The sequence below is a fragment of the Ornithorhynchus anatinus genome, chromosome 7, assembly GCF_004115215.2.
Source record: "Ornithorhynchus anatinus isolate Pmale09 chromosome 7, mOrnAna1.pri.v4, whole genome shotgun sequence".
Lineage (NCBI taxonomy): Eukaryota > Metazoa > Chordata > Mammalia > Monotremata > Ornithorhynchidae > Ornithorhynchus > Ornithorhynchus anatinus.
This window is the reverse complement of record NC_041734.1, coordinates 62,838,416-62,854,069: the sequence shown is the minus strand read 5'-3', so window position 1 is coordinate 62,854,069 and position 15,654 is coordinate 62,838,416. Positions and strand designations below refer to the sequence as shown.

The following is a 15,654-nucleotide window of genomic DNA, read 5'->3' as shown; positions in this document are numbered from 1 at the left end:
ACGGGGAGGAGAAACGAAGCCCTTTAAGGTGGCTGCTGCTGCCTCTTCTGTAGGCTGCTTAGTTAGAAATTTAGCTTTTGGATTGTAATACCACCTCACATCCCCACGGGGAAAGCAAGGAGAGGAAGGAGGCAAAACAGAGGGAGTGGAGACTGGTGGCGAAATTCAGAATCTCTGTGATTTTTGCTATTTTATACAAGTTTAGAGGTATTTTCACGGCAGAGCCAAGATGATAAAGAACGGCATCCCTCTCGCGGCCTACGCCTGTCAGCCGGGTGCCTCGGGCACGTCCTTTAGTGATAATTGAGAAGGGTAAAGGGGAGGCAGAAGAGAGCAGAGAGACAGGTGGAGGACGGGGACAGAAGACGGGCGACGCACTGGCGTTTTGGTGCACCCGATGCTGGTTTTTCTATTACTTCTATTGTTCTTTCGAAAATCGAAAGGGCTACAGGCGGCCTGGCTTCTTGGGGCCCCAGCCGCGAATCCGTCGTCCTCTGCTTTAGAATCCACCCTGCTTGTCTGTCACTGCAGACAAGCGGGTCACAAACCCCTGGGGAAACCCTGGTCTCCCCAGCCTTCCTCGCCTTTGAAGGTTTCCTTGTGAAACGTGGCTGTCCGTAAAGTGCTTTTGAATGGCCTGGAAATAGGCAGGCGGCACGGGAGAGTTGAAGCCAAAGGGCTGTGGGAAAGGAGTGTGAGGGGCAGGGGAGAGAGGGGTCACGGGAGGAATTGGTGGCAGCCTCTACAGGACCAGCCGCCGTGTGATCTGCCCCAGAGCCTCCCCTCTGTCCCCCGCCCCCATCCCTGACTCAAACTACCCCCTCCTCTCCACCTGCAGGCCGGCATAATTTCCACCTCTTCCGCCCCCTTATCCGCTAGGATCCCGACACCCATCAGAGCGCTCCGCGCTCCACGGATAATCAATAAATGCTTCTGGCCGACCGAAGCGGAGTGGGGACCACCCCCGCCGCCCCCCGCCCAAACTCCAGATATGGGCAACTCGAGAGGAGAGACTTGGAGCACCAGTTGGCCTCTCTCACTAAGCTAATCAAACCCGCCGTTTAAAGGGTGTCAACTTACTGCCCAAGAAAGGTGTGCTGACCTAGAAAAGTACTTTAATATGCATTCCAGTGCAGCTGCAACGAGCGGGTCAAGTGATTAGCCCTTGGAAAGTTAACTTTCATCTTGGTAAAAAGATTTTGGCCTGTTTAAAAAAGAGGAAGAAAAAAAACAGAAAGAGAGAAAGCAAAAGTCTAGTCTACTAAAAACAGGTTCCACTTAAGGACTCTGAGTCGCCCCGCCGGCCGGCTGGCGGGAGACTTAAAATACCATCCGTGCGCACGTCCGAACGCGGCCCGTCGTCCGTTAGCTAATCAACGTCGGCAGCACGCTGCACAGAGGTAGACCGCCCCCGGTTTCTGACATTAAGTTCGCCTTGAGTTTGTTGGCTATTCCCACGACCGGAGGCAGCTTGGAGCCCAGTCCCTGGAAAGGGCCGGCCTGGCTCCCGATCCTTTTCCCCGCCGCCTTGTCTAGCACGAGGGGTCTGGGCGCGGGCTTGCTAATCCACGGGTGCCTGAGCGCCTGAGCCGGGGTGAGGCGAGCCGAGGGCTCCCACTGGAGACATCTCTTCAGAAACTCGACGAACAGGAAGTCGTCGCACCCCTTCAACGCCGTGAGCCAGTCCCTGCTGCCGGGGGGCCCCCGCTTCTTCCCGCGGCGGGAGCGGCCCCCGACCAGGACGGTCCGCCCGTCCTCCTGGGTGGTCACCGAGCAGTAGCGGGGCAGCCCCTTGGAGGTGACGAAGTACTTGGCCCGCTTGGACTGCTCCAGGAGCTTGGCGGGGGGCATGCCGAGAAGCTCCATCATGCAGGCCAGCTGGTCCCCTTCGTCCTCGCCGGGAAAGAGGGGCTGGCCCGTCAGCAGCTCGGCCAGGATGCAGCCGAAGCTCCAGACGTCGATGGGGGTGCTGTAGCGGCTCCCCAGGATCACCTCGGGCGCCCGGTAGAACCGCGACTGGATGTAGGTGTACAGCTTCTGGTACTCGAAGCAGCTGGAGCCGAAGTCGATCACCTTGATGGCGCTGCACCCCTGCTGTTTGAGCAGGATGTTTTCGGGCTTCAGGTCGCAGTGGATGATCTTGTTGCGGTGGAGGGCGTCCAGAGACTGCAAGAGGGACTGCGCGAACTTGCGCACGAGCGGCACGCTGAAGCCCTGGAACTTGTTCTTCTTGATCAGCTCGTACAGGTCCACGCTCAGCAGCTCGAAGGCCATGCACACGTGGTTCCGGAAGGTGAAGCTCTCCAGCATGTGGATCACGTTCATGCTGCCCGTCCTGTCTTGCTTCCGGAGGTGCTCCAGGATGCGGATTTCCTCGGCCGCCTGGCGGTGGAAGCGTTTCTCGTTGCGCACCATCTTCAGGGCCACGAACTGGTGAAGCTTGTGGTCGTACACGCGGGCCACCTGCCCGAAGCTCCCCTTGCCGATGATCTTCAGCACCTCGTAGCGGTAGGCCAGGTGGTCCCGGGGCACGTGGATGTAGCCCCCCTCGGCATCGTCGTAGCCACCGTTGTCGGGGCCCCCGACGACCCCGTGCCTCTTCTTGGCATTGGGCCCCACGAAATACACTTCGGGGTAATTGACGATCTCCAGCTTCTCGTAAGCCGTCAGCTGGTGCTTGTACTGTTTGAGTGCTTGCTCTGGGCTCAGAGGGACCGCTTTCGGGGCTCTGGACGACCCGCCAGGTTTGACGGTGTTTAAGCTGTCCGAGCTCTTACCCTGAGCGACGGGAGGCGGGCACTTTTCGGAGACGGCCTCCGGACACTGGAGACTGTTCGTTCTTCTGTTACCCAATTCCTGAAACAGCTGCTCCACCTTAATGTCGCCGCCACGCAGGAGACGTTGATTGGGATCTTTCATCGTTACTTTCTCCTTGGTGATCTGGCGGGGAGGAAAACACACACCGTCCTTAATGCTGGAGGCGAGAAATGAAAACAAACCCGAAAAGGAACTGACGGTCAAAAAATAAAAACAGACAAAAATCGATAGGCTGAGTCTTTCATCCGGGCGCATGTAGGCCAACTGCTAATTATCCAGCCTTCCTAGAGTAAAATCTCTCCCGAAGATCTAAAGATCTGACTCGCAGGTAGGAAACCCATAATAGGTACAGTCCTGGTCTCTGCATCTTAAAAAAGGACACGAAAGAGCTGTTAAGTGCTCAAGAAAAAGCTGGGACCCCAGTGATTGGTTTGGGGGGTGTTGGGGGGGCGAGAGTACCGGAAAAGATCAGATCTTCCATTTTGGAAAGGGAAAGACTGAAAGGGAACGCGATTACCGCCTACAAAACCATTCGGGGTGTGGACAGAGAAAACCCAAAATTGGGCTCAGAGCGGGAGCCTTCACTGAAATTTGAAGGAGCAAGGTTCAAGGTAAATAAGTGAAAAGTGTTTCTCCTGACAGGTTATTTGTTATCACGGAAAGCTGGGTGCTCGGGAAGGACCAATAGGCTCATGAAGCACTTGGAAAAATATCACGGGTGGGAGGCCCACGGAAGGTCATTAGAAGGAAATTCAGGATGGCAAGTGAAAAGATAGCAAGTGAGAAATTTTGTGAAGAACCGAATATACTCATGAGGGGTTCGGGAGGGGTTGGAGGGAAAAGTTAGGATAATTCTATGGTCCAAATCTCCCAGGATGGTAGATTTCAAAGACGGCAACTAGTCGTGCTGTTCCCTGGGGCAGCGTTCGGTGCCCCTGATGGAGAAGCACTCACTGGCATGCAGTGGATTTGAGAGAAAGAGATGCAGGCAAAAAACAGTGTGACAATCTCAAGATAAAGTACCTCAAATATAGCCTATTCCAGGAGTTGGTCCCAACGTCTCTGTGGCACCACTAGAGGGAATGAAAATAGGATCCCAACGGCATTAGTTACCATCTGGCCGCTGCTGCTGCTTTCCTGTTTTCACTCCCTACTAATTTTCCCGCTGCCCCTGCCGGATCCCCTCGCCCCACCCCACCCCTCAGCAGCAGGGGTTATGAGACTGCCAGCCGCCAGGTTCCCCGGGCCCTAGACATCGACCAGCCCTAGCGCTCCACGCCCCGGACCCTGGCTGCCCTCCAGCTCCCCGCTGCATCGGCTACATCGGCTACCGGGCCTCTCTGGGCCACCGGAAAGCGGCAGAACCCTGCCAACGTCGGTCGCGGGTTGACGTGCAGGCCAGAGAAGCAGCACGGTCTAGCGGATAGGACCCGGGCCGGGGAGTCAGGAGGACTTGGGGTCTGATCCAGGCTCTTCTGCTTGTCTGCGTGACCTTGAGCGAATCACTTCACTTGTCGGTGCCTCAGTTACCTCACCTATAAAATGGGGATTCAGATTGTGAGCCTCCATGTGGGATCTGGACTGTGTCCATCATGATTCGCTTGTATCTATCCCGGCGCTTAGTATGGAGCCTGGAATGTAGTAAGCACTTAAACAGTACAATCATCATCATTAGTATTATCATGGGGCTCCGCTCCAACCGGGTTCACCGGTCAGCTGCCGTCCCTGCCCCTTCTCCGGCCTGGCTCACCACTTCCTAATCCCCCTTCCCTAACAAAACTCTGTGGGGGCCACCAGACTCCCCCTCCCCCCAGGCAGCCCCCTCACCCTTGCAAGCAGGCACCGCTATTTCAAGGCATCATGACCTGAGCAGTACTTCTTGAGGTGTGGTTTAGGCAACCTGCAGGCAAATGAACCTGTGTCGGAAGCATTGGATAGATGTGCTGAACTCACGTAGCCGAATGTGAGACTGGCTCACATGCTTGTACCACAGTTCCCCAAAAGTGAGCAGAGGAAACGCACCCTGTACAAAGAGAGACACTTCATTTTCTACTGCAAAGGCTACGGTTTTAGATTTCCGGTTGGTCGTGCAGTGTGTGACTGCCTGTCTCCCCCTCTAGACTGTAAGCTCATGGTGGGAAGGGAATGTGGCTATTTATTGTTGCACTGTTCTCTCCCAAGCGCTTAATATAGTGCTCTGCACACAGTAAGCGCTCAATAAATACGATTGACTGACTTGCCCTTCCTGACTGCAGCCCCCTAAAGGAGGCAAGGCACTGGGTTGACAACTCTTGAGCTACCACAGAACACCATTCCTATGTTCTTGCAGGACTTCTAACTCGGTCTTTGCCCCAGAGGGGACCTCGATCACCTCAAAACAACCTCCTTCTCCTATTAATAATAATAATAATGGTGGTATTTGTTAAGCGCTTACTCTGTGCAAAGCACTGTTCTGGAAATGCAAGGCTGCACAGGGAGATCAGGGTTGGGTTGGAGAGGTGGATTTGTGATTCATCGACTCAGAGGCGGTAGCAAATTAGTTCTCTGCCGGAGTGGTTGTAGGAGAGGAGAAGGTAAGAGCGCCGGCCTGGGAGCCTGAGGATCTGAGTTCTAATTCCAACTCCCTATTTCCTTGCTGGGTGATCTTGGGCAAGTCACAACTTCTCTGCACCTTCCTTTCCTCAAATGTTAAACGGGGATGCGATCCTTAATCCCACATGAACATGGATGGTTTACTAAGGGGGACACAGAGACCTCCACCACAGTCCCGAGAAAACCAACGAGGAGAAACCTCGATGGAGAAAAAAGCGCCGGTATGGGCAAAAATTACCTTGATGACACTTGTGATAAAGAGGGATATCCTGAGGAAGCGAGAGCTATATGAGTGAGGAGTGGGGGGATCGGAAGACAGAAGCAACTTGGCCAGGAACTTTTTCATAAAGAAATAACTGGAGAAGGGGAAAGAGAAAAGTAGAAGAGATAGGCGAGGATTCTCTCATGCTCTTAAGATGAAAGGAGACCTGTTCTTCAGACCCTTCTTGATGCTTGGAACAAACTGAAGGGGAAATTGACTTACCATTCATTCATTTAATAGTATTTATCGAGTGCTTACTGTGTGCAGGGCACTTTACTAAGTGCTTAGAGAGTACAATAAAACAATAAGCAGGCGCATTCCCTTTCCACAACGAGTTTAGCCTAGACGGGGAGACAGACATTAATGTAAATAAAGATTCGGCCCAAGGACTGCCATGGAGAACGTGAAAGAGAACTTCTTCTCATCTTCCCACCCAAACTCTGTCCTCCTGTCACTTTTCCCTCATTGTAAACAGCACCATCATCCTCCCTAATAATGTTGGTATTTGTTAAGCGCTTACTATGTGCCGAGCACTGTTCTAAGCGCTGGGGTAGACATAGGGGAATCAGGTTGTCCCACGTGGGGCTCACAGTCTTAATCCCCATTTTACAGATGAGGGAACTGAGGCACTGAGAAGTTAAGTGACTTGCCCACAGTCACACAGCCGACAAGTGGCAGAGCTGGGATTCGAACTCATGAGCCCTGACTCCAAAGCCCGTGCTCTTTCCACTGAGCCATGCTGCTCCTCCCATGCTGCTCCTCCCTGTCTCACAACCCCTAACCGAGGCATTTTCCTCAACTTCTCTCTCTCATTCAACCCGTGTATACAATCTGACCCCAATCCTATCGATTCAATCACTAAAAATCTAACCATTCCTCTTCATCCAGATATCAATCCAAGCGCTCAGACTATCCAACCTTGCTTTCTGCATCAGCCTCCTTGCTGACCTGTCTCCTGTCTCTCCCTACTCCAGTCCATACTTCACTCTGCTGCTCAGATCATTTTTCTACAAAACCGATCGGTCCCTGTTTCCCTGCTCGTCAAGAAACCCCATTGGTCGCCCATCCACCTCTGCATCAAAAAGGAACTCCTCACCTTGGGATTTAAATCACTCAATCACCTCGTCCCCACGCCCTGATATCCTGCTACAACCCAGCCCGCACACTTTGCTCCTCTACTGCCAACCTAATCACTGTACCTTGATCTCGTCTAACTCACCAACAATCTTTTGCCCATGCCCTGCCTCTGGCCTCGAATTCCCTCCCTCTTCATAACCGAAGGGACGATCACTCTCCCCACCTTCAAAGCCTTTATTAAAATCCCATCACCTCAAGAGGCCTTCTCCGACTAAACCTCATTTCCTTTCCTCCCACTCCCTTCTGCATCGTCCTTCCACTTGGATCTGCACCCTTTATTCACCTCTCCCTCAGACCTACAGCACTCATCTACCCACCCGTAATTTATTCACTCTTATTAATATCCGTCTCCCCTTCTGCTTTTTAACCTCATCCTGGGCAGGGAATATGTCTATCAACTCAATTATACTGTACTCTCGAGTGCTTAGTACAGTGCTCCGCACACAGGAAAGACGACTGATTGATTGAAGGAGCGGCTGAGGCTGGCGGCACGTGCCCTTGGGCGCTACCCATGTGCAGAGAGACCCCTTATAATCCCCAATCACAGAACTGCCATCTTAATCACCCCAAAACCGTCTGCCATCTAATGGAGGCCCTTTCCAAGCTTCCTAAAATTATTTCCTAGTGGCAATGAACTCACAGATGCTTCTCCTTTTAAGATCGCCGGGTCTCACGTTGCAAAAGAGGTGTAATGTTATCTTAAATAACAGCCCCAAAGTCACGGCTAATGCAATCACATCTGTTTCCAATTTTGGCCTTCGTTCTTAAAATATAGGGGGGAGGTAGGGGCCAGGCCCACTCTATGAAACCAAAATAGCATATCCAGTTGAAGTAAAATATGAATAGGCATACAGACATTGAATAACTGCACACAAATACCTAGTTGGCTAGACAGTTGAGACAACTCAACGCTTCAGGGTCTCCTTTCAGCAAATCTGGAAATTCACATGACTGACTATTCTTTGTATGGGGGGAGGGGGGAAGAATAATAATAATAATAATGATGATGGCATTTGTTAAGCACTTACTATGTGCCAAACACCGTTCTAAGCGCTGGGGAGGATACAAGGTGATCAGGTTGTCCCACGTGAGACTCACAGTCTTAATCCCCATTTTACAGATGGGGTAACTGAGGTTCAGAGAAGTGAAGTGACTTGCCCAAAGTCACAAAGCTGACAAGTGGCTGAGCTGGAATTTGAACCCATGACCTCTGACTCCCAAGCCCGGGCTCTTTCCACTGAGTCACGCTGCTTCTAGGTTACGCTACGGCATAAGCCTATGGATTCAAACTAGCTGCCTGCTAACTGGCTGGTGTTTGCAAGGGTCAAGTAAAGCACAGATTCACCGATACATTTTGAAAGAGCAAATCAAGGCACACGAATCACAGCTTCAACTTTCCCTAAGCCCTCCTTTCCTCTTCTCCCACTCCCTTCTGTGTCGCTCTTATATTACACTTGGATTGGCTCCCGTTTTCCTCCCCTCCCTCAGCCCCACAGCACTTATGCCCATATCCATAATTTATTTATTTTGTCTGTCTCTCCCTCTAGACTGTAAACTCATTGTGAGCAGGGAATGTGACTGCAGATTGTTATATTATACCTCCCAAGTGCTTAGTGCAGTGCTCTGCCCAGAGTAAGCGCTCAATAAATACAACTGATTGATTCAAAGCTGCTACTTGTTCACCGCCTGATGACTCTGTTTCCAGATGCAGAACATTAATATGATGAGATGAGCCTCTTAAGTAACATACTGTTTCTATAGAAATATAAAGTAGACAAGAGAATACCATTGAGAAGGAGCTAGCTCGAGCACTCCTGGGAATGGTTCTTAAACTTTAATCTCCGGAGCCCCAAGGCAGGGAGTTTTGCAAACCAAGGTTTCTCTCCTTTTGATTTCCATCCCCACCCTGCCGGGAACTGATTCTGGCCGTACACGTTACACATGAAATCCCAGCTAGACATTTTAAAAATGACATTTCATTGTTTCTATTGATAATATGCCAGCTTGATACGGGGGGAGGGGTTAGGGTGTTTCTTAAGTGTTTACTATGTGTTGAGCAGTGTTCTAAGCACCGGGGTAGAAACAAGTTAATAAGGCTGGATACAGTCCCTGTCCCTCATGGGGCTCACAATCTAGGTAGGAGGGAGAACAGGCATCGAGTCCCCATTCTGAGGCACAGAAGGGTGAAGTGACTGGCCCAAGGTCGCACAGCAGGCAAGGGGCAGAGCCGGGATTAGAACCCAAAGTTCACATGCGTACCAGATTATAACCGTGCCTCCCGGCCATGCAGATTTCCATCCTCAAACTTTAATTAGCAACAACAGTTGCCCAGGAATCAGCCCAGCTAAACTGACCTAAGTGCTGCGAGCACCGTAGGTAAGTGACCAGGAGAGAAACCAGACACCCTGTGATGGTAGGTCCTCATGGGAAGCTGGAAGAGCCTTTAAATTTACTAGAAGAGTCATTCTGGAGGAAGGGCAGCGGGAATTAAAATCTGCATTTTAGAGACCTTGAAAGGTACTGCCGATTAGAAGCACTACGCTGCTCATCAAAAATGTGAGGTCCTTTGATTCGGCTGTACCCAGGATAGGCTTGCTGAACGTGCCAAGTGAGCACAAGCAACGAGGTAGACAAAATCCTTCATTTTTTGAGAAAAGTGCCCAGAGACCCTGTCGCGCGACAGCCAAGTGGTTAGGGTTTGTTTGTCTCCCAGAAAGATCAGAATACAATGCTTCTGGCCTCCAGTTCTCTTCATTGTTATTTTATTCCAATAATTGAAACCAAATAGCACCTACATGGCAAAACAGAAACACTTAACCCCATATTCTCAGAAGAGGGATCCTTTGAAGCCAATGCAAAATGACAGGGATAAAACCGCCCCACACGGTTTTTTTAAACTAGAATTCAACACAAGCTCCATTTAGAATCAGATGACTTTGATGAATCAACCTTCTTCAGAAAGCTTCCTCTTTATAAAAACCAGGGGCAGTACAGCTACTTTGTTCCTACACTGACTGGAGAGTCAAGAAATCTGACTGACAACACAAGTGGTACGTGTTATGGATTTCTCAGGGGTTTTTTTCCATCTTCCTGAACAGGCTATATTGTGACTGCTAAGGAAATGGTATTGTACTTCAGAAATGATAAAAATAGAATGGCTAACCTTCTAAATCATCTCCACAAACACACGCTCAAATGTTACGTGTCGGGAAAGAAACAGGTGAAGAAATAGATCCTTGACACCGTAGCACCTTACTGTCTTCTAAAGGTTTTCGAAGCGCAAGGAAGAAGAGAGTGATTTTTAAAACAAAAGCACTTCTTACACAGGCGTACGCTCTATATAAAATAAGAACATCTGAAGGACGTCGCAATTTAAATCTCAAAATCTTTTTACGGGCAACTTGCAGATGGTCTGAAGCTCAGTTATTTTCAGTGCCTTGTCTTTTCTTAAAGGATTGTTTTTAATTCAAAGTATATAACCATTTAAAAATAGACATTATTCACTTCAAAACAGCCCGACAATTTTTCCTCACTATTGCTCAGGTCTCTCTCAGATTAGGCATAGATCTACAGACGCTTATGTAGACGAATTAGCAAGAGTAAAGGTGGATTTGTCTTTCAAGATTATTTTGTACATGGAGTGTAGGAAGGAAGTGAGGGGGGAAGAGAGAGAAGAGCACAGAGAGAGGAAAAGGAAAGTGAGATAGGAAAGGAAGGATCCCAGTACTTCAAGTTAAAAAAAAAAAAACAAATTTGCAGGGAACAAGCATTACTTACGTTCAATCTTCTGGGGAATGATAGTTCGGATGGGTTGCTGACTATGTTAGAACCAGGTGGGCACTTGGTTTCATCGATCATCATGAAGGAATCATACACGCCACTCACCAATCTATTTGAAAGCATTGCATAGTCATCAGACAGCAGCAGGGTAACTCAGATTGGCCAAAGCCAAAAAGGAAAAGAAATGGGGAAAAAAAAACCAAACCCAGCAAAAAGCAAACCCCAAGAGCCTCCTCTCAGTTTCTGTGCTTTTATCTACGTACCATCCTCCCAACTGACTGTGTTAAAACACGTACATTTTATTTGGGCAGGTTTTTGTACAATTCAATTTCTAAGTCAAGCTTTTAAAACAAAAATTCATGCTAGAGTTTATTTTGGGAGAAGTATTAAAAAACAACAACCCTGTTTTAAAGGGGCCTGGATTTTCATCTGAGTTCCACTCTTTCACCTTCGTTTATGGGATTTGGGGCAATCACGTAACTTCTCCTTACCTAAATTTTCCCATTCTTTACCTCACAGGGATGTTGCGAAGTCAAGTGAGATCACACATATTGTGGGAGTTTTAACTGATTAAAAGAAATGCCCTGCGAATACTTAATATTGTTTAAGAGCATCACTACTTTTTAAAATCTTTCTTCGGTAATTTGCTACCTAAAAACGAGACTTCCAGCAGAATGAGATGGGGTATAGCAGATACTCTGCTATAAAGAAAAACGGGCCATCGCCCGCTATTAGATAAAAACTATCCTTTTGCTATCATAAATTCAGCAAATGATCATAACTGCTATTCCTGAAATGAAAAGATGATGATTGGATTTCTGTTGATTTCTATCATGTCAAGTGGACTAAAACTATTGAATTTGACACTAAATGCAACCGGCTCAGAACGGTCACAACCTTAAAACGACCAGACTTTTGATAAGCACCCCAATCTACGCTAAAAATAGCAATGGAGTTAGCAAAATTAATTTGACTATTTCTTGAACGTGTCATTTTCCAAAAGAGGATTGTACTTTTTAGTACAAAACAAAAATGTTGAAAATGGGTCTGAATACAGGCTTTCTTAGGTTAGCTTCTGGAGAAACTTCAATCTTTTTCCAGCAAGCACAGGATTCACCACATTAGTCAAAAGTAAATTTAGCATTAGAGTACTTGCATTGTTTAGTTGCAGTCTTGCGTGTTTCGATGACCTCAACTATATTTTATGATGATCAAAATCCAATTTGGTTTATCCGTGCAATAGCATGGCTAAAATGAGCTCTCCAAACCTGTCTAAACTGTTCTCTAGAGCTAGACCTAGCTAACGAGCAGCAAAATCATTGATTTAAAGTCTTCACTCTTCGGTGGCGGTGTTGACGACCCTAGCTTTCACCCAAGTAACCAAAGAGGAGGAGAGGAGCAAGAGTTTGAAATTCTGAATTAACACTAAAAATCTTGAGAAGTCACTGAATGCTTGTCTCTCGATAACCTTTTTAAAAACTTCAAAACGATTTAAACCCTACACAATTTCTGCAGAGATGAATCCTGAAACCCACGGCCTGCCACAAGTAACAATTAATTTAATAACTAACAGAATGAAGAGGATTCCCACTACATAATCGCATAACGGAGACACGGTTACACATGGCGATCACGTTACAGGGGAAAAAAAGTGGTCCTTTTAAAACCACTGGAATTTTTTTTGCGGGGGGTGTCTCCTCTAAACTTGGTTTTCTGAAAACCAATTCTAGCCTCCGAGTTTGGAGTATAAATATTGCACATGAATACTACCCTTCAGGAACTAATTGAAAACACAGGCCAAAAAAAGGGAGAGTCACTAGAGGAAAAAATCTCTGGAATGTCCTTTTCCTTGTGCAGAATTTGCCCATGTTTTAATGAAATCATTCATATTATAAAAGCAGGGTCTCCTGCACTAGCCGAACCAGGATCGCGAGGCTTCCGGCTCCTTTGCCAGTCTGCCACTGAAAGCGTGCCAACCAAGACCCATCACGCAAGCCTGCTGCACGGGGGGAAAAAGGGATGAAGGCCCGCAACATTTCCTCCTGGCATCCCGACCGCCTCGCTGAAGAACTAACTGGCAGGGAAAAATCAGTGGAAGGAAACCTATTTTGCAAGTAACTTAGGGAGCTGGTGCGGGGGGAGGAGGAGGAGATGGGCAGCTCGGCCAAAGAGCTTTGAGTCAGCCAATCAAGCGTGATTATTGAGCACTTAATGTGTGCAGAGCACTGTACTGTGCACTTGGGAGAGTGCAGTATAACAATATATAGTAATATAACAATACAGTATAAGAGACACACTCCCTGCACACAGTGAGCTGCCAGGCTAGGCCCCAAACGTCTCAAAGAAATGAGAGCTGGAGTCGGGGGGCTTCAAGTCTGCTCCAAAACCGGACTGCGGCCCACGGGGATTCAGTGCCCCGTGACGACAGGGGTGTCAATCAATCAATCAAATGCACAGACCGCTTATAGGCTGACACATAGTAAGCAATTAACAAATACCATTATCATTACAAGGTGCCAAAGTTGACTTCTCTTTCAAAGGTCGTGAAAGTTTTCCAGTCTGGGGTCTCGGTCTTCCTTCCCGGGCCCACCCAGTCCTCCGCCTCCTGTTCTCGGGTCGGGGCTCGTCCCGGGGGTCCCGCCCCTTCCCCCTTCATTCGGTCATATCTATTAAGCGCTTACTGTGTGTGAAGCGCCGTACTAAGCGCTTGGAAAGTATTATACAGCACTGAAGAGAGAGAATCCCTGCCCACACCGATCTTACAGTTCATCGCTTCATTCGATCGTATTTATCGAGCGCTTACCTTGTGCGGAGCACTGTACTAAGAGCTCGGGAAGTACAATTCAGCAACAGCAAGAGAGAATCCCTGCCCACACCGGTCTTACAGTTCACCCCTTCATTCAGTCATATTTATCGAGGGCTTACCGTGCGCAGGCCACTGTACTAGGCGCTTGGAAAGTATAATTCAGCAACAAAAAGAGAGAATCCCTGCTCACGCCGGTCTTACGGTTCTTCCGTTCACTCATCCGTCTTTATTGTGCACTTACCGTGTGCAGAGCACTGTACTAAGCGCTAGGGACGTACAATTCAGCAACAAAAGGAGACAATCCCTTCTCGACTGTGAGCCCGTCGCGGGCAGGGATGGTCCCTGACAACCCCTTCTGCAGTGTGAGCCCGTCGCGGGCAGGGATTATTTCTATTCGTGGCTGACTGCAGTTCCGGAGCGCTTAGCAGAGTGCTGCACGGGACAGTAAGCTGCCTGTCTCCTTCTTTCGCTGTTTCCCCTTTCGGACAACAAGCCCGTTGTTGGGCAGGGACGGCCTCTGTTGCCGAGCTGTAGATTCCGGGCTGTCGGTCGAGTGCTCCGCAGAGAATAGGCGCTCAACACATTCATCCATTCAATGGTATCGACTGAGCGCTCGGTGTGTGCAGAGCACTGTCGCAGGCGCTTGGAATGGACAATTGGGCAACGGAGAGAGATGATCCCTGCCCAACAACCGGCTCACGGTCTGAACGGTGGAGACCAACAGCAAAGCCAAACAGAAATGAATGAATAAATAGGAAGGAAGGAAGGAAGGAATGCCCCTCCCCCCTTCCCAACAGGGGACGCACAGATTAGACTGTGAGCCCGTCCTTGGGCAGGGCTGGTCTCTCTCTGTGGCCCAACTGTCCATTCCAAGCGCTTAGCACCGTGCTCTGCACATAGTCAGCGCCCAATCAGTACTAGTGAATGAATGAATGAATCCATTCAACAGTATTTACTGAGCGCTTACTGATGATTCAATAGTATTTATTGGGCGCTAGGTGCAGAGCAGTGGACTAAGCTCTTGGAAGGGACAAACCGGCATCAGAGAGAGCCCATCGACGGGCTCACGGTCTAATCGGGGGAGATTAGATAATGATGATGATGATATTTGTTAAGCGCTTACCCGGTGCGGAACACTGTCCTAAGCGCTAGGGAGGGCCAATGGGGCAACAGAGGGGGCCCCTCGTCGGGCACCGTCTCAGTGGAAAAGAGCCCGGGCTTTGGAGTCCGAGGTCATGGGTTCGAATCCCGCCTCTGCCGCTGGCCAGCTGGGTGACCGTGGGCAAGTCACTTCCCTTCTCTGGGCCTCAGTGACCTCATCTGGAAAACGGGGGTGAAGACTGGGAGCCCTACGTGGGACCACCTGATGACCCCGCGTCTACTCCAGCGCTCAGACCGGTGCTGGGCACCTAGTAAGCGCTTAACAAATACCAGCATTATTAATCGATCGGGGCTGGGAGCCCCACGCGGGACCTCCTGAGGACCCTGCGTCTATCCCAGCGCTTAGACCGGTGCTGGGCACCTAGTAAGCGCTTGACAAATACCAACATTATTAATCGATCGCGGCCGGGAGCCCCACGTGGGACCACCTGAGGGACCCTGCGTCTATCCCGGCGCTTAGCGGAGGCCGGCCACAGGCTAGGGGTTTAAGAAAGGCCGTTATGAAAGGGAGGCCGGGAGTCAGGCCCGGGGTGCGGGAGGGTGATTACCTTGGGTCGGGGGGCAGGGCCGGTCCTGGTGCGGGCCCGCGGGCCGCGCCGCCCATCCCGGGCCCCCGCGCGGGGGGAGGGGGAGGGGGCGGGGGGAGGGGGCGGGGCCCGGGGCGGCGGTCCCCCGTGGCGCCGCTCCCACCCTGCGCCGCCGCTCTGCGCTCCTTCTCCTCCTCCTCCTCCTCCTCCGCCGCCGCCGCCGGCCCGTCCGCCGGCCCGCCCTCCCGCCCGCCTCTGGGCCCCGCCGGCCGCGTCCGGCCCGAGGGGGCGGGGCCGGGGCGAGGGGGCGGGGGGGAGCCGGACGATTGGACCGCCCCGTCACCCCGGCAACGCCGCCACGCCCCGGGGAAGCCGCGCGCGCGCGCGCGCGGAGGGGGGAGGCGTGATGACGTCAGAGGCGCGCCGGGGAGGGAGGGGGAGGAGGGGCAGGGCGCGAGGAGGAAGGGGGCGGGGCCAGGAGGCCTCGCGGCTGAAGGACAGGGCTTCTTCACTCAGTCATTCATTCATTCATTCAATCAGTCATTCACTTACTCACTCATTCATTTATTCAG

General features: G+C 50.5%; 1 protein-coding gene across 3 annotated transcripts; it reads right to left on the bottom strand.

The window, feature by feature from the left end:
* Positions 1–1,098: 1,098 nt before the first annotated feature.
* On the bottom strand, positions 1,099–15,179 carry DYRK3 (dual specificity tyrosine phosphorylation regulated kinase 3). Of its 3 annotated transcripts, none has more exons than XM_029069062.2 (3): positions 15,104–15,179; positions 10,586–10,697; positions 1,099–2,940 (listed from the first exon to the last, which is right to left on the bottom strand). In XM_029069062.2, the coding sequence occupies exons 1-3, from the start codon at positions 15,157–15,159 to the stop codon at positions 1,366–1,368; spliced, it is 1,743 nt and encodes a 580-aa protein (XP_028924895.1). In that variant the 5' UTR covers positions 15,160–15,179; the 3' UTR covers positions 1,099–1,365. The 3 variants fall into 3 exon arrangements, with proteins under 3 accessions (XP_028924895.1, XP_028924896.1, XP_028924897.1); XM_029069063.2 differs by lacking the exon at positions 15,104–15,179 and adding an exon at positions 3,841–3,890 and having other exon boundaries at positions 10,586–10,667; XM_029069064.2 differs by lacking the exons at positions 10,586–10,697; positions 15,104–15,179 and adding exons at positions 3,841–3,890; positions 4,645–4,820.
* Positions 15,180–15,654: the final 475 nt, after the last annotated feature.